The sequence below is a fragment of the Coturnix japonica genome, chromosome 1 (genome assembly GCF_001577835.2).
Source record: "Coturnix japonica isolate 7356 chromosome 1, Coturnix japonica 2.1, whole genome shotgun sequence".
Lineage (NCBI taxonomy): Eukaryota > Metazoa > Chordata > Aves > Galliformes > Phasianidae > Coturnix > Coturnix japonica.
In genome coordinates this window covers 162,167,758-162,192,768 of record NC_029516.1, presented here as the reverse complement: position 1 = coordinate 162,192,768, position 25,011 = coordinate 162,167,758, and the positions used below count along the sequence as shown (strand labels likewise).

At 37.0% G+C, this 25,011-nt stretch overlaps 1 protein-coding gene across 11 annotated transcripts in view; it reads left to right on the top strand.

Moving 5' to 3' along the window:
- GRIA4 (glutamate ionotropic receptor AMPA type subunit 4) overlaps positions 1–25,011 on the top strand; it is a 210,310-nt gene that overhangs the window by 56,796 nt on the left and 128,503 nt on the right. For all 11 annotated transcript variants that reach the window (XR_001552768.2, XM_032442178.1, XM_015852210.2 and 8 more), the window contains one exon: positions 16,251–16,490. Coding sequence is in view for 10 of the 11 variants with exons in the window: in XM_032442178.1 (XP_032298069.1) it covers positions 16,251–16,490 (240 nt within the window). In the remaining variant the exon portion in view is untranslated. The remainder of the gene's footprint in view (positions 1–16,250; positions 16,491–25,011) is intronic.

Sequence of the window (25,011 nt, the reverse complement as noted above, 5' to 3'; positions counted from 1 at the left end):
GATAGATTTGGTTTGTGTGCACATTTCAACAGTCACATTTCATCCACCAACTGTTCAGCCACTGATACTGATTTTACTTTTTATTTTTTTTAATAGCAAGAAACATAGAATTATGAAAAAATATATGCTAATTAAGACACTAAAATATTTTAAAGATACACAAATATTAATAGGATTTGAAATAGGTAGTTTGAGGCCACTGCAATAACTAACATACCATTTAAAAATTATTAGCATCAGGCCCAGTGGACCAGTGGTAAAGTACAGCTGTCTTGTACAATATCTGCACAGCCCCTAGACCCTGACTTTTACTCCAGTGATCACAGCTGTGGACTGTGCTGAACTAATTTTGCTTATTTCTGCAAATGCCAGCATAGAAGCTGCTAGCCTTACATAATGCCTGGAGTGATAGATAGAATACTTTGTTATTGGTATAGCGATCTTTACAGCAAATTAATTTAAGTACATCTGACTGGATCAGCAGAGACATGTTCGTGCATTATTTACATCAAGATGTTAAATGTTTTATTAATTTTCAGTGGTCTCTTTTACTGACGAATAACAGAAAGGAAAATAGAGTGCATTGCTCATTTGGTTGATCGAACTATTGAATGAAGTAAAGGGCTATGCTTTGGTCAGCTCTATAGTCTAAAATTAAAATGAAAAACAAGCATTTCTTTTGAGAAGAGGTCTATTTGAACAGAAAGCGACAGCTATTTTGAATCTGCTCTGATGACTTTGATAAAGAAAAATATTTTGCAGTGGAAATTTCTGTTTCATAATCTGCCTCCTTTCCCCCCAGGGACCCACAGTACACCCACCTTTGGTCCGTTCATAGAGATAACAGGGTGCCAACTAACCCATCTCAGCTCCCTTCTTATCTCTGCTTTTTTTTTTTTTTTTTTTTTTTTAAAAAAAAAAAAAAACATCACCAGCATATTTCCCAGCTCAGTAGAAATTCCAATTATAGATAGTCCATTTCAAACTGCCTTATGGATGAAGCCCAATTCCTGCCAAAGATGTGTGAGAACAAAATGAGAGGACTTGCACTCCTGTTTTAAACTGTGAAGTTGTGGAAATACTTGTTTAAGATGGAGGAACAGAGAGACCTGAAAGCTTGACAGAGAGAAAACAGAAATAATGATAGATAACTTAAAAATAAACTGTATTACTGCTTTCTTTTTGTTAGTCAGTTTCCAAATACAGAAATCATGATTTACCTCAAGATTATACATTTTTTGGGAAATGAGGAATACTCATCACATGTCAAAAGATTTGAAGCATTGCATAAACCTAACATTAACATCTGTTTTAAGATTGAACCAGCAATTTCTGAGAAGCAGTTTTATTTCTTTGCAGTTATGATTTTAAACCAGTGGGTTGTACTGACATCTTTTTGTGTATTGGGAAATAGTGTGAAAGATTACTGTGACTGAAAGAAAGATCCTGACATTACTGTAGTCAACAATGTAATAACGCAATTTAGCAATATGCTAGTGCAAATTGACTGACTTTAATGTCAGTTGGCAATTTCACTCTTAGAGGAGAATATGCTCTATGTTAGGCAATTTCAGTCTTTCATGAAAGGTCATGTTGTTTACTGAATGGTTCTTTGACTCAAGGAGGACAGGTCAGGCCAGGCACCTTTACCTGGATTCTACAGGCTGTTTCTATTGCACCTAGGAGCTCCTGTTGTGGATAAATACACCATTTTGTTCGATTTTTTACAGATGGAGCTATGAAAGATAATCATTCATCACAGAACCCAGAATGTGATTGTTTCATGTGAAACAACATTTCCTGGGTGGTAAATATGCATTATGAGACAAGATAAGAGTTCTCACATTGAATGTTAGATTGTAAGACAAAAGAATGTTATTTCTGTAAATATCTTCTGAGTGAAATAAACTTTTTTTCACCATTCTAAGTATGGAAAAGTATATAAGTAAAACAAATATGTTAGGCACGGTTTCAAAAACAGGTATTTTTCTTTGGTGTATCTGCATTTTTCTTCAAAGGCACAGAATCATAATATCTTAATGTCATAATATCATAATATTTTAATCTTAATATCATAATGCACTGAATGGCTTATGGTAGAAGGAACCTTGAAGATCATCCAGTTACAACACCCTACCATGGGCTGATTGCCACTAATCAGATTGGACTGCAAAGGGAAGCTAAGTTATTGTCAGGACCATTTTATAGTAGCGATTTATAAGTAATTAATAATATTATGACATTGGAATTCATGATCCATGGAAATACAAAATAATATTTTACAATATATCTGCAGCTGTGTTTATTTATGCATTAAACCACTTCTTAAGTCTTGTCTTAGCTGAAAGGAATGATTTAGGAACAATACTTCCTTCATGGCATATGACTCTGAAACCTACTTTCTTATCAAGCAGTTAGAGCCTAGTCATTAAGCATAGGGGCATGACCAGAATCCATCTTGCACTGAGATGTGATGAAGCTGGTATTCCCTTCAGAAGTTGAATGGCTTTCACTTTAAATAACCTTGACTGAAAAGTTCACTTATGTTTTGTTTTTGAATGGTATTTCCTTTTTTTCATTATTTTAATTATCATGTGAGACCTACAGCCATTTAGGAATGCCTTTTATACACTAAAAACAAAACAAAAACAAAACAAAACAAAACAAAAAAAATGAAGCAGAAAATTAGTTTTTCACTGATAGAAAAAAACATCTTGTTGTGAAAAAAAATAAAGGCAGTGGAAGATGCATTTCCAGTAATCCAAGCATTTGATTTGGCTCTGAGTTTTTTTATGCCTTGGACTTTTGTCTGGTCCTATGCACACAGTAATCCCTAATGTCATTTTGATAATGGATGTCCACAGTAATCAGAATCTGTATCTAAAAGTCCCTTAGCTATGGTCACTGCATTATCTGGAGAAAACAAGCAAGTTACAAGGTGTGGAAAAGTCTTTATTACAGCAAGATGATCATAACAAGGCTACATAAAGGAAAAAGTACAAGTGAAAGTGCAGGCTGTTTGAGGTTTCAGCATGAAATACCTGCAGTAACTGTGATTTGGAGATGCATAGAACCACCCAAACGGTCTGTAATGCAAACTTCTGTAAAAGCAGGAGGTAAACTCTTTTGATGGTTTTGTTCTTATTGAGTTAGTTAATGATAGTAATGCTTAGGACATTTGAGGGTGGGCTGAAGTATGAAGAAGACAGAGATGCAAGAAATCTTAAAGAACTCACTCTGATGGGTAATATTTACAATTGTATTAGTGATTCTTTGAAATTATTTGTTTTTCATTGCCACAACTTTGTACAGCACATAGGTATTATAATCTTTGATTTTCAGATGGGGGTACTGAAAGTGACACTTCTGTAGCCAGTGCAAAGTACATAAAATGGGAGTTAGAGTGAAAATACACCAAAACGTTTCTTATCACTTAAACCACCCATCCCTGTGGCACCTTTTGTCAGTTCATTAGATCAAAGCTGGGAAAAAGAGTAAAAACAATGAGATCTCAAAATTTATCAAGTATTTCTAGGAAAAGTCAGAAACATCTAAGCATTCTGGGACAGTCATCATTAGCGATGGTTAAAAGATACAATCCATCATAACTCCACATATCCAAAAAGTACATTCTGGATATACATGAAAAAATGAATTTCATATATTTTTCTTTTGTTTGTTTATTTCTTTTTTTAATTTTCTCAGAAATGTAATATAGAAGAAAAATAGTGGAAGATTGAAAACTCATATCTAGTGGAAATAAAAACAAAATCCTCAAATGTGAGAATACAACAATTAGCGCTTTGCATATTTTGATTCCTGAAGGGCTTCTAAGAAGATGCCCTTGATTTGAAAGTAGCTGTGGCAGAGCCTTGTTCACTTTCTCAGAGACTGCTCTTCTTTCAAAACAGCATCACAGGCTGCAGAAGGCAGGAGAAGAGTTTCATTTCTGTGTCTTGGTAACAGGTTTCTTTCGCTGACCAAGATGTATATAGTCTCACAACGTGACACGTTGTTCCATTTACATGAAATATGCCAGCTTTAAATTCTGCTTTGTGCCATGAATGGGAAGGAAGGAAGGAAACAGAAGGACAAACAACAAATCCTATCAAAAATATTCAGAATCTCTTCTTATGGAAGTCCCAACTGTGACCAGAAAAAATAAAAAAAAATTAAAAAAAATTAAAAAAAATTAAAAAAAAAAAAAAAGCCAGAAAAGTTTTTTCTCAAACTAGGATATGTGTAGTTAGATTATAGCTTCTATTAACCCATAGGGAAGTGGGAAAAGCAGGTGAATGTTTTAGCACATATAGCCTCTTAATACTGACATTGTTTTCATAAATGAGCAATCACGTTTTCTGGCTTTTTATATACCTAGATGTAGGAATAACCAAGAAAACAATGTTGTGTTTATTGCTTTTCAGTCAACATTTGTAGTGTACATCTTTTGACATTGGTAAGGTGAAAGAGAATCTAAGGTTTTATTCATTCTTCAGGTGAAAAAATGAATTTCAGAGAAGGAATGTGCATTTTTTTCCGTACATTATGTGAAAAAAGCCAAAATCAATTGTGAATGACTGTTTACACATCTCTCCTTAGAAGCTCATAAGACGAGTATCTGAGTATCTGAGTAATAGCATGGAATATTTTCATCCCAGTCTTTCCTCTGTAGGTCAGTAGGACATTGCTGAGATGCAAAATCCAGTTGGAGGTCCAAGACTATTATTCACTCCACCAGTTTACAGATAGCCAGGATAAGCCAAGGTAGCAAGTCAGAAGCAAGGTATTAAATATCCATCGATATAGCAAACTACAAAGTGTTATTTTGATGACATTGTTTGGATTTTACACGATTCAAAATGAGCAGTAGTTTAGGTCGTTATTGAGGGGATGTGGTAGTGTGAAATCTGCTACTGAGGAAAGAAAGTAGCCAAAACCCAGCTCATCTCCTCCAATGTTCAAAAGCCTGGGCTGGACCAACACCACTGTGTCAGACAGAGAACAATCTGTATTAGCTCTGTGATTAAGGTAGAAGAAATGAAGACATGGTTTTACCAATAACATAAGAACAGAATTCCAGTGTAGGATCAGTTGACATTATTCCAAGTACAGATTCCAAAGATAAAGCTATGAACTGCACTCCAGTTTTAATGACAAACACCTTTGGGCCTTCAGTGTAAATTCAGGACCAAGTTAGACAAATCTTTTATAAATTCCTCTCTTCTTTTCCCTCCTTTCCAAAGTCAGAGGGAGCAGTTAGGTGACTACTCCCCTTTTAAACTCACATGGAATCTCAGTTACAAAACTTATCTCAGTATTTTAAAAATTCATTTATTTCAGCTTCTAATTACAGCAGAGTTTGTGTTTTGATTTAGTTCAGTTGAATTAGAACACAAGGTTTGACTTAAAAAAGCACTGTTGTTTCCAAATGTGAGGATGATGATAATGCTGAAATTGCATTTATTGAACAGTTTAGGTCAAGAGCCTTAATATATGCCTTAATATATTGTTCCAGCTCTCAAATTTCCTGCTAAATTCAGTAAATTCCATTCAGTGACAGCTTTGCTTGCAAAAGTACTGCAGAATTAGCATGTTTCTCCAAAACGAAGAAAAAAAATGTGTGGGTTTTTTTCTTTTTCTGTGTGAGAAGTACTAATACTTGTTCTTCTGCATAAGAAAAATCTGTGATTAAGTATCTATGTTTAAAAATATACTTTTATCTAATCAACTACCCATTTGATTAGATGCCTTCCTATTTAAAATAGTACTGATTTATTTATTTATTTTTGCTTCTCCGGGAAAGAAAAATATCTGCTTAAATGTGCTGATTTTCTTCCTTTTCAAGATAAAAAGGAACGGGAAAGCTGTATATTGCACAAAATTGGGCCATCAAAGGATTACTTCTTAAAACAAAATTCTGACTTGTCTTTGTTCTGTTTCGTTAAAGTTGGATGTGGGAAAATGTTTTATAAAATATTACATTTTTGAGGGAAATCAAATCTCTTTTTTTTAGCTCTACAAAGGAATGTCTGCATGGAGTTCATACCGAAAGAAATACCATGTCATGCAAGAAAAAGAATCAATGAACAGCAAAAAATATGTAATCACATAGGCAATCTGGAAGCATTATAAGTCATGAATTCTGCAGATATTCAAAAATGATCAAGATGAGATTTCCTTCAGCTAACAAAATATTTTCCACACAGATCTCTAACCACCACATGAGTATCTGAGTTGAAATGTTGACCTAAGGCAATTCGGAACCATATCACTGATTCCAATGTGTTCAACTCTTAGTCTACTTTTAATTTCCATGCAATCTGTTAAGCCTCTTTATTTTTCTATTCTGAAGGGGAAAACAAAACAAATCAAAACAAAACAAACAAAAAAGAGATAAGTGTGGACATTTTGGCCTTGAGAAAACCTGACAGAATCATGGGAACTTTGTACCAAATCCACTGGTCTTAACATTTTCTAAACACTTCTCTGAGTTTGAAAAGTCTCACCATGTGGTGCTGATATTTTTGTCAGCTTTTCAGTACAGCCAAAAAGAAACTTTTGTACCAGTGTGGATTTGCTGTCACATGAAAGGTAAATCCTGCACATGGATTCCCTACGGGAGAGTGTTTAAAGAGGAAACTTTGGTTGAATGAGAGAAATGGGTGTTTAGGTGCATGGCTAGATGGCTCTAAATGCCAGACCCATGGTGTGTGGATTGGGCCACAAAGACACAAAGACTGGGTAATTCACTGCAGTGAAAGCAGTTAAATACATTTAAAAATTAGAAAAGATTTGTTAGCATTCAGCACATGTGAAATTCATGAGAGGAGTTCTATCAAGTAGATTCGCCAAGGCATAATGGAAAGAGGAATTTTATAAATAAACCCAGTGGAAAATATTTCCTGTTGTGTAAAAATGTTCCATTGGATTTAAATGATTTGGAATTATATATTAATGAAAGTAAAATACCTTAGTGGTGGAGAAATGTTCTGATAGAAATTACTTGAAGATTAAAGCAGTTTTCCTCATAGAAATTTATGAAAGGCTGAGCTATTTTGTGTTCCCCATCAAGAAATGAGAGTTGTCAGCACTTTCCAGGAAAGCAGAGATACACAGTCTGTATCAGAGAAATGCCTGCAGCCCTGGCTAGAAGAAATCTGTGTCCACTGTATGAGGAGGATTTCAGGGAAAGTCAGCTCCAAATCACACTGAAGCTACAGATGGATGGGGAAGAAAAACACATGGGAAAAATTCCTCTAGTGAGATTTAAAATACCTTTTATATTAAATGGAGTTATCTAAATGTAGATGTCAAGTCTTTCCTCGTTACAGTCTACTTTTATTGCCACAAGTAAGAAATACATACATACAGTGGGTGAATCAGCACATCCATCTTAAGCTGGGATGATCTATTTTCTGAACATACCTTTTCCTGTTTTAGAGATGGGAAAACAACCAAAAAATACCTTTTTGGTGGAGGGCTCAAATGAGACAGCCCTCTCATCTGTCCCTGTGTGCATAAATGCCTAAAGGACATATGTGCTCTTCTCACAGATTTTTTGGGACTGGCATGGAGAAAGCTTTAATCAGTGTATTAATTTGGGAAGAGCAAAACTTGCTCTATAGGACAAATGGAGCTCAGCAGCTGAATCTACGAGTCAGTCATGCCTGGTCTCCAAGGCCCTTTCTTTTTTGTTATTTCGGGCGTCTCTCAGAATAACCTTCTAAAGTTAATGTTCTGTAACTTAGTGACCTGGTGCAAGACATCACACTACATTATAGTGTTCATACCGATTTTGCAAGGGGAAAACCCTGTGCATGCTAATTAAGCTAATTCAATCTCTTTTTCCACTCAGTAAGCAAGAAATGCATTATCATGTCCTACTGTTATTTCAGGAACTTGAGCAGAAATAGTCTTTTAGAGACAATTCACTAGAACGGTTTCTGGAAATTTAATTATTAATTAAAAAGTACAACATGTCTGTGTTATGTCTTTGTGGTATTTTCTCACATCTTCAGTTGCACAAACAAAACTGTACTTCCCAAATTACTGTATTAAATAGTAAATAGTTGAAATAGTAAATAGTTGAAATTCTGGGAACTGAAAGATGGGAATCGTAGAATATCCTGAGTTGGAAGGGACCCATAAAAACCATTGAGTCTGACTCCTGGCTCCACACATGAATGTGAGATGATTTGACCTGGAGTATGAATTTAGTTTCAGAGGTTCCATGCCTTACATACAGGACTTCACAAGAATTGCAGAATCACAGAGTGGCCTGTGTTGGAAGGGACTTCAAGGATCATCAAACTGCAATCCCCCTGCCACAGGCAGGGCCACCAACCTCCACATTTAATAATAGACCAGGCTGCCTGGGGCCCTATCCAACATGGCCTTGAACACCTCCAGGGATGGTGATCCACGGCCTCTCTGGGCAGCCTGTTCCAGCATCTCATCACTCTCATAGTAAAGAACTTCCCCCTGACATCCAACCTAAATCGTCCCTCCTTCAACTTAAAACCATTTCTCCTTGTCCTGCTATTATCTACCCATTCAAAAGTTGACTCTACTCCTGTTTGTAGGTTCCCTTTAGGTCCTAGAAGGCTGCAGTGAGGTGACCCTGCAGCCTTCTCTTCTCCAGGCTGAACAAGGTCAGCTCCCTCAGCCTGTCTTTGTAGGGGAGGTGTTCCAGCCACCTAATCATCTTTGTGACCCTCCTCTGGACCCTTTCCAACAGCTCTCTATCTTTCTTGTATTGATTATCCAGACGTGGACACAGTACTCCAGATGGGGCCTCACAAGAGCAGAGTAGAGAGGGACAATCACCTGTCTCTGTCCCTGCTGGCCACCCCTCTCCTGCTGGAGCCCAGGATACCATTTGATTTCCAAGCTGCAAGAACACACTGCTGGCCCATGTTAAGTTTTTTATCCATTGAAACCCCCAGGTCCTTCTCTGCAGGGCTGCTGTCAAGGACTGCTTCTTTAGCTGGGAAGTATTGGTAATGTTTGGACTAGATGATCTTCTAGGTCTTTTCCAACCTTGATAATTCTGTGATTCTGTGATTTCAGTCTGTATATATATACAGCCTTATAATTATTCAACTATATTGTACTAGAATAAGCACTGAAAATAAATAAATATTTGAGGATAGAGTTTGTGATTCAGTTTGTGCTTGCTTTTTTTTTTTTTTTTTTTTTTACCAGAAGGATCTAGTCTCTTTTTGTTCACCTCAATCATTAATACTGTATTAAACTATAGAGCAATAAACGGATTTCTGTTACAGTAACAGTGTAATATTATTTCTAGATAGAATGCTTTAGGCATGGTAGTATCAAAGTATGATGTGTACTTCCTAAAGGTAGAGGAAGATACATATTTTTGCCTGAAGATATTTGTGTTGAATGGGCAAAAGCAGATTGTGAGAGGTCTAAAAAATTGAACTCATCATGATTATGATGGGTATTTCTTTCACTGAACAGAGAAAACACAATTTATAAGAAACTCTTCCATTTTCCCCTTATTTGGATAGCAGTATTTAGATATATACTTTTCTATGCAAGACTGTTCTTAAGATAACAGTAAACCAGTCCAAATACATCTATAAAGTTTTTAATATGCCCACTTTAAGAGGAGGCTCAGGGTAGACTTTATTGCTCTCTATAACTTCCTGAAGGGAGGTTGTAGTGAGCTGGGTGTCAGCCTCTTCTCTCGTGTCATTAGTGATAGGACTAGAGGGAATGGTTTAAAGCTATGTCAGGGGAGATTCAACCTGGATATTAGTAAATATTACTTCTCAGAAAGGGTGGTCAGGCACTGGAATGGACTGCCCAGGGAGGTGCTGGAGTCACCGACCCTGGGGGTGTTGAAGGAATGACTGGATGTTGTGCTGAGGGACATGGTGTAGTGGGAGCTATTGGTAATACGTGAACAGTTGGACTGGATGATCTTTTAGGTCTTTTCCAACCTTGGTGATTCTATGATTCTATGGTTCTATGATTAATATGCCCAGTGTCTTCTGTTTTCTACTTCTACCCATTATCTCATATTAATGATTTTATTGATGAAGGTACCACATTAAAGTGGTCTCAATGCTCGGAGTTATTCTTAATGCAAGAACATAATTTAGTATAAAATCGGCAATCTGATTTATTCATGTTGTTTCAGAGTTTGTGCCCTGGAAGTCTTGAAATCATGGCTGTGAATGTCCTGCTATGGAAGTTAGGATGCGAATTGGTCAAATTCTTGTCTGTATGGTATAAATACTGTAAGCTACAAAGTAAAATTTATACTGTTGGCAGATGTGCTCTGCTTACAAGATTTAGTTTTGTAAATATGTTCTTAGGATGTTTCATTCACCTCTTGAAGAAATCAGAAAATGTTGGAGTCAGACCTAATAAACAAGACCAATATCACTTTCTTAAGGCAGACTTTCACTCACCTTGTGTCCTTTCACAGCTATTGTTACAGCCATATCTGGACTCTGACATCCCACCTGTCTGCTTTTAAACTTTATGGGTATAGCTTTTGAAAATTACAAGACAGTAAGAAACTGGGATTTTTTATTTTTTAAACTCTTTTTTTTTAAGGATGTTTTGTCTTTAAAATGAGAAATAAGGCCACATGTGCCTTGACTATATATCTCAGTAAACACTGCAGTGTACAATTTTTGCCATTATGGCATTATGATTTATTGTTTTTAACTGAAGGTTCCATATGCCACTCATTCTTTTAAACTGACAGAATGAATACATAGTCCAAACTGCTAGAATAGAACATACCTCATTCATATTATAGGTGCTAGGTAATACTAGGTAATATTAGATAATATTATAGGCAATAGGTAATATTACCTTGTGTATTTATTGTATCACATTCTGCTTAACTTCAGTGAGAAAAAACAGTATTGTTAAATTTTCAGGTGAAAGTTGTGTAATACCAAAATCAAGTTGTCAGCTATGAAATATTGTCTTGTTTAAAGACAAATTGTTATTCAAAAAGTTTCAAAGTATGCTCATGAAAGTCTGCTTGTCACTGCTTTATATTTATGGGGGGAAATTTTTGATCAAAATATTATTGGAATGTTTATACTAGACTGTACTTTATGAAGCATAGTTTAGTCCACTAATAATAAGTAAAACACTTTTAGAATCATAAGAGAAATAAAGAATTGGGAAATCCAGGTAGTCGTGTTTGCCTGGAGGCATTTTTTGAGAAGAGTAGTGAGGCAGAATGCAAATTCTCATGGCTTTGCTGATTTTTGTGGTCGCTGCTGATTACTGTAAAATTGATTCAGAAGCATTGCAGCATCTCTGCATATGTTTAAGCCTAACCCCCATAGTGTCATAGGCATTTTTTCTTTCTGTGGGTATTGTACTGAGTAAGAAAAAATTCTAATAATTTTCTTCATTTTAGCATTTCTTCTTATCAAGGAGCAAAGAAGAGCACTATTCAGTAACTTGGCAGTCTTGATCTGAAGTATAGCAGTTTAAGCTTTCTTGGATTTGTTATTTCAGGATTTTAATGATAGTCAGGTAATGTTTTGTCACATTTGGAGTGTAGGATGTGGCAAAGACAATTTGCTTAGAAAACACAAAGAGTTATTCTTCTGTTATTTTTAGTGAAAAGGTTAATATCTTGTTCAATGACATTTCTAAGACTTTTTTTTTCTGTCCTTTATTTTTTCCGGGACCATTTCACAGCTTGATTCTGATTTCTTGAAATTTTCATCACGTAAAATCCTACTGTATGGAGCAAAAGTACTTTGCCTGCATGAAACTGGAAAGAATTAAGGCAATGCAAGGCCTTATTAACTTATAAAAAGTTTTCTCTAAACCAAAAATACATTTATTAACTAGCACTAGTGCACATGTTGTAGATTCAGCTCTTTCAGTTGGTAATATCAACTGGACTGTGATTGAGAATGGGGGTCCTGGCATTGCTTTACAGAAAGAGTCATAGAAGCTGGAGGAATCCTTTTGCGGAGGAAAGTACCTTGCAGGATGTGACTCTAGAATGAAATGCATTATTATACAAGAAAGACATAAGAAACAAACGTTTTAAAAATCTTTATCAGTAAGAAATCAGGAGGTAAAGAGGCTGGTTTGGTTTTTTTTTTGGTTTTTTTTTTTTTTTNTTTTTTTTTTCTTTTTTTTTTTTTTTTGCATAAATCTGAGTCTACATTAGTGCTGCCAGAGAGAACTGAGACTTGTAAAGGATGCTGATACAACTGTAAAAGGTCATTTAGATCTACAAATACAAAGGGAAGATACAGGAAAATAATTGAAACTGATATACTTTGATGATGGAATGAAAAATAATGAAAATCTTGATATAGATTAAAACTAATAGATACTTCATATTGATTTTCAGTTGAGAAGGATGTTGACCTTGAAAGAGGAGGTCCAATGGATAATGGGAATCAGGAAATTGCTCCTTTTTTTTCATGATTCTTGAAGAACTGGTTTACTGAAAGTAACATGCAATAAAAATATTTCTTAGTAGAGCTGTTAAATAAGTTGTGCTACATATGATCAGTGAGTAGGATGTATAGTACTTACTTTTAAAACAGACATTGAACCTGTCAGCCATGCAGCAGTTAGCATCAATAGTCTGTAAGGTAGTAAGACAAATTTTTATGGAAACAAAATTTTAAAATATAGTTCTAGACTTAAAATGGGACAAAATGCAACCAGTAGTTAACAAGATTGAAAGTATGGGACTAATCAATACCTTTCTATTACCAAGAGAGTAAAGTAATATAAGTATGCTCCTAGAGAAGATTATCTCTGAAAATAAATAGACTCAAAGAGGAGAATTATCAGGTCGGTGTGGAACTAAGAGTACAGTGACAACAAACGCGAACAGAAAAGATTGTACCAGGCTGGAGAAGCATAACCAGTGTCAGGAAGGTACCAAGTGACTGCTTTTATAACAGACACGGGGTTAAAAAGTCACAGTACACTGATGGAATTTGCTGGTGAGGCAGACACAGGCATCTGTAAAAAGTTCAGAGCAGACTAAGAAAATAACTGGAAGTATATAATTCTGAGGAGTGCAGCAATGGATGTGACATAATGGAAAAGTTGTACATCGGTGACTAATAAACATACTGTGCACTGAGCAGAAACTCATCTTTTGAAAATGACCCAGGAAGACAAAAGAACAGAATTTTGATCCTGATGTGATTGTCAGCCATTGCTGAGATGCACATTTAAAAAACAACAACAAAAAAAGCAATGTGATCTTAGGGTATGTCAGCAGAAGTGTTTTACAGTAGAGATGGGGAAGTAATACAGAAAAGAAGCAGAAAGCCTTCAATTGAAATTCTGAGCAGGTTGTTCATTTGTGTTCAAGACAGACGAGATGAAATTGAGAAAGTGCAGAACAGCACTTTTTGGGATGATTAGGGAAATGGAGAGACAGTCATTTGATGGTTTTAGGAGAATGTGTGCTGTGTGGTCCAGCAAAGCAAACACTAAGGGCTTTGTAAGAGCTGTGTATTAACATATTGAAGGAGAACTTTGAAGAAGGAAGAAAGCTTTTTAACCATTAAAAATATTTATGTATATTCTGACTGTGAAAATCTTTTGATTAGGGGCTGAAACAGTGGGGCAATACATAAAATCCCAGGACTGCCCTCCAGTGAGTTGTTCCAGTTCTGGCTTCAGATAAATCACTGAAATCTAAGGAAGAAAGTACACAAGTTTTATTTTCACTCTTCATGCTATAGTATGAAACAATTAAAGCTGAACTGATTTGAATAAGCATGTCTGCTAAGAGTGTATGTGGTACCCTGACTGTCCTGATCTGTCTGGGTAACTATGACCTCCGTGTTGGAATAGAGGAGATCTCTTCATAGATGTCACCTAGTTAAAAGGGCATATCTTGTGTTTTCCCTTGTTCTGTGTGCACATAGGAATGGGCTGGCAGGAGAGAGGAGGATCTGTAACAGGAGAACATAAGAAATACATAACTAGGATGACACCCTGGTTGTTCTTTTCTTAATTTTCCTTGACAGTGGGATAGCTAACTGATAATTATCACACAGTGTTTCTAGTACACTGTTCTATACTTCAAGAAAAAATAGTGTGTTTTTCATAGGGACCTTATTAGTTGCTAGAAAGGCTGTATTTACTCAAGAAAATACCCTGATGTCTGTTTCTATGTGCATACATCAGTAAGCCCTTATGCAGTCAGCTGAAATCAATAGAAATCTTTCTTTATGTCTTAAATGGTCCCAAGAGCAAATCAAAGTTCAGAATATGTATCAAGGCCATTTGTTTATTGGTTTTGAGGTTGACAAAGAGTAGAAATAAAAGGTTTGGGGCAACAGGTTGGTTGCAATGAGTTACATTTTTCATCAGTTGGTCTCTTAAAGTAAAAAAGATGGTTCATGAAGTAGTTTGCTATTTTTTTCTGTCTGTAATAGTCTCAGTGCAGAGTGGGGGATCCAAGCTGAAATGTGAGTGAACCTTCTACATTTCTGTGATTAAAATATCCAGATTTTATTCATGAGATTGATGGCATTTTTGTGATATTTTTCATATTCTGAAATGTGAACATTTTTCTGCTTAAAATAATGTCAGTGATCAAACCCTGATAGTGTATAGAGCTATGACTAAAACAGCATATGTTGACTTTCCACTGGCATGCAAAACTATATTATTTAGTTTCTATTTTACTTTAGAATTAAAAACAGAGACAACACACACACACACACACACACACACACACACACACAAACAAAGCCTATAGATAATGTCATGTTCTATGAATATATTCCAAGAGCGAAAAAATGTTATTCTGATATTTATGAGGGCTGCTCCAAAAGTAATGCTTCTTATTTATTTCCATGCAATCTGTAACAGATACAGAAAGCACAGTAGTGCTATGTGATAGAGCACATCTGAAGCTACAAAACATTATTTTTCAACATAATTGCCACCATCATCTATGCACTTTTGTCTGCAATGAACAAGAGCCTACATGCTACGCTTATAAAAATCCACAGCAGCAGAGATGACCCACTGTTTCACAGCTGCTATGATGGCATCATTTTGCCCACTCAGCCCATTTTTTATCAGTCTGCAGATGGATGTCAGAAGGTAACAGATACGGACTATACAGTGGCTGTGGCGGGACAGTCCAGTCAAGACTGGCATCCAACCCCATGGTCTTCAGACTGGTCTGAGGCCTGGCATTATGATGTTGCAAGAGAAGGATGCACTTCTTTCTGACCTGACCCTGGAAGTTTGAGACTTCAGCTTAGTCAGCTTTGCAATGTGGTGATCAGAACTGATAGTTTATCTGAGTTCCAGGAAATCCAGAAGAATCATTGTCCTATCTCAAAAGACAGTGCACACCACCGTGTCTTGAACTTTTTGTTCAGTGAAGAGTTCATGTCACCATTCCATGCACTGCATTTTGACTCCAGCTCATAGGTGATACCACATCTCCTCACTAGTAATGATGTGACTCAAGAAATTGTCACCTTCATACACATATTGCTTCAATGAGCATTCACAAACTTCCATACAGTGTCTTTTCTGTTCCTGTGTGAGCTTTTGTGGGACACACCTGGCACAAACTGTGCGATATTCCAACATTACCAGAATTGTTTCGAACAGATTGAAGCTGATATTCAGCTACATACACAGATCCTTGGTGGTAATCCACTGATTGGTGTGGTTAAATTGATTGAGAGACTTTAATTCTATGCTGTGAAAGCTGTACATGAACATCCAGAATGTGGGTTTCCTTTCGCATCGCTGTCACCGCTGCTGAAACACACCACCCATCACCTCACTGTGCTCATATCCATAGTTTGGTCTCTATAACCGTTTAGCAAGCATCATTCATATCAATGGGTGCAATTTTTTCCACACTGAGGGGTTTAGTTATAAACATTTGCTTCATCCATGCTTCCACATAAGATACCATTTTGTTAGACTGCTCTTCTGCTGCCGTCTTTCACACAGCAACAAAATGTAATGGAACACTGGTGGAAAGTTCAACCTCTACTGCCATACCAACACCATCTACTTCTGATGTTGTGGACCAACACCATAATATAGGAAGCATTACTTTCAGAGCAGTACTGTATTTCTTGGTTTCCAGAATGAAACACACATAAATATTGAATTTATACAGGCAGAAATGGAAATCTTCAAATTATGGAATTAGGGGTGTTGTAGTAAGGATGTATTTACAGCTTTTGTCACTAAATGAACTCTTTCTTTTTTTCTTCCAGTCTGCTCCCAATATTCTAGAGGAGTTTTTGCCATTTTTGGACTTTATGATAAGAGATCAGTACATACCTTGACCTCATTCTGCAGCGCCTTGCACATCTCCCTCATCACACCAAGTTTCCCCACTGAGGGTGAGAGTCAGTTTGTGCTGCAGCTGCGGCCGTCGCTGCGGGGAGCCCTCCTGAGCTTGCTGGATCACTACGAATGGAACCGCTTTGTTTTCCTGTATGACACAGATCGAGGTGAGTTGTAATCACTTTTATTATATCGGTTCAGTTGACTTTTGCAGGAGCAGTGCATTTTTGTATGGTATTGAGAGCTTGGGGAGTCAAATTTAAAAGATCTTCAATTTTAAATACCATTCTCTTGGCAGTTCTGTTGCTGAAGGAAGCAGTGGACAAACACTGCAAGCACTGGACACTGAATGCAAATAGTAATTGATCAGCCAAAGCCTGCCCTTCAAGTCTAGAATAATAAAACATTTTAATTAATGTTAGTGAAATAAAGATACAGTTCAATAAGCAGAATTGTATGGCTCAGATCACTTTTCAGATTACTTCATAAGAGACAGCAGTAGCAAGAAGTGGAGAGGGCTGACCACTTTTTGGCTGTACATACACCAGTGTGAGCTGAGATGTGAGCAAGCCTCTCATGTCTTGGGAGATCAGAACAGGCTCATGGAGGGCATGACCCTTAGGCTGCAGCAGAGAAATGAAGGGTGATGCAGAGAGGACATGGCAGCAGCCTTCTCCATGCGCTCCTCCTTTCATCTGGAGTTTCTTCTGTGATCAACCATACTTTTATAAGGTTTATAATCCATTACAAAAGCCTACACTTTTTATTCACATTCTCCATTCCACACTGCAGAGCATCTCAGAGCTTTTCAGTGGTAAAAAATGTAAGTTCATCACTGCATCTCATCATTTACCACCAAACTGAGAAGTAAAATCTCATGTTCTCCATGTTCGGTGTTCATTCTGGTGGCAAAACATTTTGCCTTGGAGTATGGAAGGAGATTTAGTCAACATGGCTGAGCTTCTGGGAAAGAGGCAAGACTTTTATGTTGATGGCTTACTTTCAGAGGAAAAGTGATGCATGGTTGTAGTCAATTAATTATTTTACTACAGCCATTTCACTGTAGCTGCCCATGTGGACAGACTGTTCTAAACTGAAGTGGCTTTATTCCAGAGTCATTATTCTGCAGTAGAAATACGAAATCATAGTGACCTTACTAAATCTGTTTAATTATTTCATTATGGCTATAGAAGTCAATTTTCTGGTATATACAATCACTAAATTTTAGTGAGTTTGTAGTGCGTTTTTAGCACTGCATAAATTCCTGGATTAAAAAAAAAAAAAAAAAAAAAAAGAGAGAGAGTAGTGTACTAAAATAAATAGGGCTTGCATTGTTCCATAATTGCTGGTGTTGTTTGTTTTCTGTTTTTCTTTTTACCTAATCTGTTGGTTCTGTTTGTAAGTTTTTGTGTTGCTTTTTTGTTTGTTTGTTTTTATTATTATTGTTATTTTTAAAATGCTTGATGGTCCAGTAAGGGAATGTTTGTGAAGCTGTAGTGTTAGAGGACATATTGAGTGATGCCCAGTTTGGCACAGGAACTCCAGTTTCTTTCAATATACAAACTACCACAATTACAGATTCACAAGTAGCACGCTGCCCAATTCATCTAGCAGAGTTCCATGAGCTTATTCTCAGCCCCCTCATAATTTGTTTAGCAGTGCTATATCAGGACACTCTTTGATCAGTGAAGGAATTTTGTCCATTCCCAATCAGAACTAACATAGCTACCTTAGTGAGTGGTGCAGTTTATTAGCATTAGGTTACAGGCTCTCGTGGATTGCCAGTGATAATTCACTGTCTGTGAAGTGTGAGTTCAACCAAAAACAATACAAAGCATGTGCATAGAGCTCACAGTAATACAGCCTGTCCAGAAGCACACTAAAATATAAAACTAACTTTACACTGATTACTGCATTTCCCAGAGAAGCAGTCAGCTTAACTAAGTGTGTGAACCATACTAAAGGGGTTTCCCTACGGACAGGAAGAAAGGTTTGGCTTGTCAACAGATGACAGATGCATGCAGGTGTTCTACCAATGTGTTTGAGATGGTATCCTCCTTAATTTTTCCCTCTCTTAAGCCATTTTTATACTGTTTCTTAGACTACAGGCGGAGTTAGAGTGACTGGTCATATATGCCTTTCTTCTAATTGGTGTAAAATTCTCTCATTTCACTTTTAAAGATACAGGTTAAAAAATCCAAAAGTCCCTTAGTGAGAGGCTGTTGTAACTTGAAGATGTGTAACTTTTGAGATGGAGGTGCATGTTGGCATTATAATGAGTGTAAAATGACCAAAATTTTACAAAATGGCATTTTGTGAAATAAAAGTGACAGACTTTTGGCCTGAGGTAGCAGGTGGTTTTATCAGTGCCTTGGCACCACCAAGTCTTCATCCCAGCATCGTTCTTCTTAGAGTCAGCACATCACATTCTCTTGATGCCATCAACAGCCAAAATTGTTTGTGGAACTGCTATAGATTACAGAACTTGGCCCCAGAATCTCCACTCTGCTCTACTTTCTGTGCTGTTTAATGGCTTTCCCTTGCTTTTGTACCCCTATGAACAATCTGTCCCTTAATTTTAAGTGGATAGTGTTATAGCTTATTTTTTCAAGTTGCCTGTAGCAATTATTCCACATTCTTGAACATGCTAGATAAGTATAAGAAAAGAGAAAAAATAATGGATTTGAAAGTGTTGTTATTTGAGATGTTATTTGAGATGAGCAAGTAAACAAGCACACAATTACAGAAGTGATCCCAAAAGCTCAACAAATTGTTATGACAAGGGCAAAACCAGCAATCACCTTTCTTATCTAAATTCACATGCTTAATTAGATTGAGGCATCATTTTTAAGTATGTAATATCACACCAAGGGCAATTTCAGAACATCATCTGTAACAGTGTGGTCAATAAACAATTCTTATGGCACTAAACTCAGCAATTCCAAACTCATCAGTGTGTCTTTGATAAAGAGATGATATTTGCCAGATGTATGCAGAGATTGGCTTTCCTCCCAAAATTCGAATGGGTCAGGTGACTCCACTTAATGCAGGAGGAGGTAAGATGTGATGTACCTTTAAGTATTAGGATAACTGCAAAGACACAATAATTTTCACTACCACTCCACATTACGATTTTGAACTTGAGCTCAGATATGATATGAAAAAAAAAAAAAAAATAAAGAAAAAAAAAAAGTAAATATTATCTTTTAATTTAGTGTAATCAGAAAAAAATCATTGCTCTTGGATCACAATAGAGCTTCTGTGAGACCAGAACTTAGTCATGTCCATATTTTTGCCTAAGAACTTTCCTCTCCATTCCAGACATATCCCTTTCTCTCCAAGCATATCCATCCAACCAAACTGCAGGGATGGGAACTACTGTTGTCTTCTTTTTTACATTGAACCTGCAAGTTCCTCTTCGCAGCTTAACCAGAAAGCTATAAATAATTTCTTATGCAGAAAGGTAAATGATAAGCATATGTTCCAGACAGACACAGTTGATTTTTATGAAGAAGGCAGATTCATCACTGTTCTTTCCAGATATGCTTTACAAGCCTTTCCATCCTACTTGCCTCTCTTCTGTTGCATGCAGCTCAGTTCTTAGAGGGAGAGCAATTGACTCCCATGACCAAGGCAGATTTCTCTGTTGTATCACTCTGTTCATCTCTGGGCAGACCCTCAGCTCCTTGTAGAACTCCAGCCTTTTTGCTACTGGAATGCATTGTCACTGCAGCTCTCCAAATCACTGTCACACGCTGCACTTGGGTTTATTCCATGGAGTAGTCTTGGCACTCACAAACTCCAGTGAGGTGGTAGCTCGAGCCAGTATGTTAAAGCTCCTTTACTGACATTGTGCCAGACTTGCAGCCTGAAAAATCATTGTCCTGTGACTAAATGTAGATAGTACAAAGAATGGCAAAGCTGCAAAATGAATTGTAAATAGCAAGTGATGTTACAGAAAAGGAAAACAGGTTTTGCAAAACACATCAGGTCTGATGAAGGAATATGCAACTTGTTACTTAGTGGGGAAGGTGAGTAAATAAGAAGTGAGGCTAAAGACTCATGTACCCTTTGGTTTCAATACATCCTCCTTTCTCCTGCCCTCCTCCTATAAAAGAGTTTAATTACGACCCAGTGCACAATACAATTAATGTCAACTGCAGGTAATATTAACAGCAAAGTGCTGGAAAAAAAATGTACAGAACAGGGAAAGAGCAGGCCGAAGAACACTTAGCTGTATCTCAGCTGACAAAGCATGACAACGCATATGGAGGCGAAGTGCTCAGTTGTTATTTGATGCCAGCTGTAAAGGGAAAGAAATGAAAGAGCCAAACGGGCAGACCTATGGAACACTGGAGTTACGTATCTTCTTTTCATTGTGACTGAGAGGCATTTCTTTCAAAAAGAGGCAAACAATCATAAGATTTGCATCTGAAAATTAGCAGGGGAGTTTTGACTTGGCGCAGCAGTTCCTGAGGAGTTTTGATGGTTGATAACAGTAATTTCTAGCACCAGAAAGCAAAAACTGGAGGCTAAAACCACAAGAAGAAGTCTGGAGAAGTTTGGGTGAAGTGTGAGAAGCAGTTTAAGAGTCTTGTGCAAGCTTGTGTTCCTTGTCTGTGCTGTACACGACCTTTCCAAGAGGTGGATTGCTATCAGTTGCTGGTAGCCCAGAGGGCTGCAGCATTGAACAGGACAGTGAGGAGGAGCAGCCAGTAGGCTGGAAGGGCTTCCACCAAAGAAAATCAGCCACTCAGATCTAACTCTGTTTCCCAGCAAGAATTGTCAGCCCCTAACTGTTACTGAAGAGTGATAGCAGGAGCTGGAGCTACCAGCTGGCCTAGCAGGTGGCTACAGAGAGACTGTAAAATAGTGATTATTATCCTCTAGAAAGTAAACATTGTCCATGAGCCTGTTTAGTTACCTTATTGTTTTTGTTGGTAGTAGTGGTGGCTTTTCATTGTTTTTTGTTGCTGTTGATGGTGGTGGTGGTTTTTTTTTGTTTTTTGTTTTTTGTTGCTGTTGTTGTTGTTGTTGTTTGTTGTGGTTGTTTTTTGCTTTGCTCCTTTTAATTACACACTTTTTATTAAACCAACTCAGTCATGGTTGCAGGTGAGAAAAATCAACTCACTGTGCACAACATGAATTTAATTCCCCCAGATTGCTGCACACTGCCTTTATAGCAACTCCTTTAAAGTTATAATGATTGCATTTTATGAAAATCTAAATGTGGCAGTAGGGTTTCAAAAGTTCTAATGCATGTTCAGATTCATCCAAAGCACTGAGAGCAGAAAAATGCAAGTGTTTATCTTCAGGCACTTGCAGAAGATAGATGAGGTCTCAGATATCTCAATAAGACAAAGAAAGGTATAAGAAATATATAGCTCTCTGTCTTACTTTGAGATAGATTTTGGATTTGGTCATGATCATCGAGTTTCAACCTCCCTGCTGTGTGAAGGGTTGCCAATTACCGGATCAGGCTGCCCAGAGCCACATCCAGCCTGGCCTTGAATGCCTCCAGGGATGGGGCATTCACAACCTCCTTGGGCAACCTGTTCCAGTGCATCAACACCCTCTGGGTGAAAAACTTCCTCCAAATATCTAACCTAAATCTCCCCTGTTTAAAACCATTCTCCCTTCTCCTGTCACTATCTACCCACATAAACAGCCATTCCACCTCCTGTCTATATGCTCCCTTCAAGTACTGGAGGGGCACCATGTGGTCTCCCAGAGCCTTCTCTTCTCTAAACTACACAAGCTCAGGAGGATAAGACATGCAGAGGACATAATGGTGGCAGTAGTGTTCCACAACTTTTTCCTTGCTATTTGAAGGTACTAGGTAGTGTTCACAGATATGTCAAAGGCATTCTGTATGAACATGGCACAAGGATCAGGCATCTGTTACTGGAGTGGCACTGTGATTACTGGTGACCACACACATAAATTTCATGAGTCCAGAGGAGGGGAGGACTATGAAAAAGAATAAAATCATAACTTGTGAGGAAAAAAAAAAAATCTTAAAGGAATGAGAATATTGTAGGAGGAGTCTGTTGAGAAGCAAAGACCGGTTCTTCTTTGTACCAGTTGAGATCAAGGCATTAACAAGAATTATTTTGCAGGGAGGCATATTTAGGATTTTAATAGGAAAAATGTATTGGTGTGGTTAGATAAGCGCTGTAGAAGATTGTTGGCATTCTTACCATTGGAAGTTTTAGTGAGAAGATTAGAAAATATCTGCAGTGGTGATCTGCTTTACTACATTCTGTTTCTGGCAATCTCTTAGGTCCCTTCAGGATTTATATTTATGTAATTTTCACTATTTCTCCAGGAAACTGGGAATGGTTTCTTCACAATGCTAGGGGCACTAAAAAGATAGCTTAATATTTTACTAAGGAGCAACTTTCCATAATATATTATTGCTATTCAATTATATACATAGCCTTCATAAAACATTCAGTATGTTCTATTATTCAAAAATCAGATCAAAAACATTCTAAGTGGCTTACATTAAAAACACTGTGAAATCAGGTTGAAGGGCTGTAATTATAATATGGCACTCAATAAGCAGTTACTGTTTGCTGAGCATTCAGAAACTGCAAGAATTGGTCCTTCATCAATCTTTACATGATATTTTTACTGCACTTCTGAACAAATTTGTCAATGTCTTAATAATGAAAAGGAGAAGTCATATTATAGCAGCTATAAGTTATTTTAATATTTAGTTCAGTTGATAGAGCTAAACAAATCAAAGCCAGTAACAATGTAGAAATACAGACTGTGTATTTATCTGCATAAAAATACCAAATAAAGTTTCTTATTTGTGAAATGAGTTTTAAAGTACCAAATGCTACTAATAAAGAGCACACTGAACATGAACTTACAACATGATACTGCCAGGAAAATATTTTGCCTGTAGGTGCTGTTTAGCTCCTGTTTGTTTTCTGCATATTGCTCTTGAGCCCAGACCATATCACTCTTAAACCACTAGAATATGATCAGAGGGTAGTTCAGGTAAGCATGGAGAAGATGAAGTTGACAATCTGAATTTCCTCCGTAGTGATCTGCTTCATTTTGGGATCTTTCTTTCACGACAGTCACCAAGAGCAGTTTGAAACGTTTCCCGCAATAAGCATTTTTTATCCTATGGACTTTGAGCAAAATGTCCAAGAATAAATGAGAAACAAGTTCACAACTGTGTCCACCATCCAGTACCTAAAAACAAAAGATTCTTACCTGGAGCGTGAAATTATATAGCAAACTTTTAAGCCAAAAATAGAGCTGTCATGGAATTGCAATTATACTGAAATGATATATTTCAGAAAACAAACATTCTGAAACCTTGTCCTGGAGCTTTTATTAGACTACTTTAACATCTGGTCTGTGGGTTTAAACTTTTCAGTGTTTTATGTCTGTGCAATTGCTAAGATTAAGAGCATCAGTCTTCTCAGCATGTCCCCTTGTTACATATTTCATCAAATGTGGTCCAATGATAAAACTAGTGTGGAGATTTCAGTAGCCCTATTAAATTCCAGGAACTGATTAGTGTTTATGCTGTAGGTGAACAGACAAAAGTCCTCACTAGATGTTATAAAGAAGATATCTGTCATCAGCAAACTCTCTACATGGGCAGTGTGGATCATGTCATACATATTGGTATCCAAATACCGCTCTATTTGCTTCTTACCGAAGTCATGTTGTAATTTGGTGCAGACCAATCTGAACTGATACACAGAATATAATGAGAAAGTTCATAAGATATCAGAGAATATAAAAAATACTGCATTAAGTTTGTGCCCCCCTTTAATGTGATCTGCATTCTGTCTCTACTCATTAACAGTGAATGCCACATTTTTATTAGAAAAAATAATTAATTGATGACTAGTTTGTAGCAAAACTAGTTTTGCAAGTGTCAGCTCATTTATAATTATGCCAGCAAACTGACAACATGTTCTCATCTTTTCTGTAGCTGGTAACAGCTTGAAGATATAGGTAGTAAATTTACACATGAAATAAAGATGCATCAGCATCAGTAATGATGCATTGACTTCCTGTCTTTCCTGTGTCTTACTACCAAATAAGATGGGATAACTGTCTAGTAATTAACTCAGAATTTACTACATATGAAATCTTCCATGGGATTTCAAACTGCTTCATTAAATAAATGTACTCCCCTCATTGATTGTTGTTCTTGAACATTAAACGAAGGTGGAAATGAGCGGAAAGTGTAGATGTGGAACTCAGAAACTGGACATGACGTGTACAAACGAGTCCTCTGATTATGCTGTTCTGTAGAAGGTGTGGATCAGACGTAGCTACGTCAGAACTTCTGGGGGTATTCATCTATCTGAGCATGTGGAATACAAAGCGCAGCTTAATAAAGATTGTTGGACTCAATGATCCTTGTGGGTCCCTTCCAGCAAATGCTGTAGAAATACATCAGTCAGGAAACATTAAATAAAGAGCTACTCATTGTCTTCCTGATCTAAAGAGTTTGCTTTCCTTCATTGTGGGTCAGTGGATGCCATGGAGAAGACAAAGCTCAGGATCTTAAATTTTGCTTTTTCACTTGCTGTGTCAGTTAAATGTCTTTGCTCTGTTTAATGATTTGTTGGTGACAGCACTATGGAATCCTCAGAGCGAAGTTCTTTTCAAGAAGCATTTGTCTCAGCCGTACAAACATAAAACTCC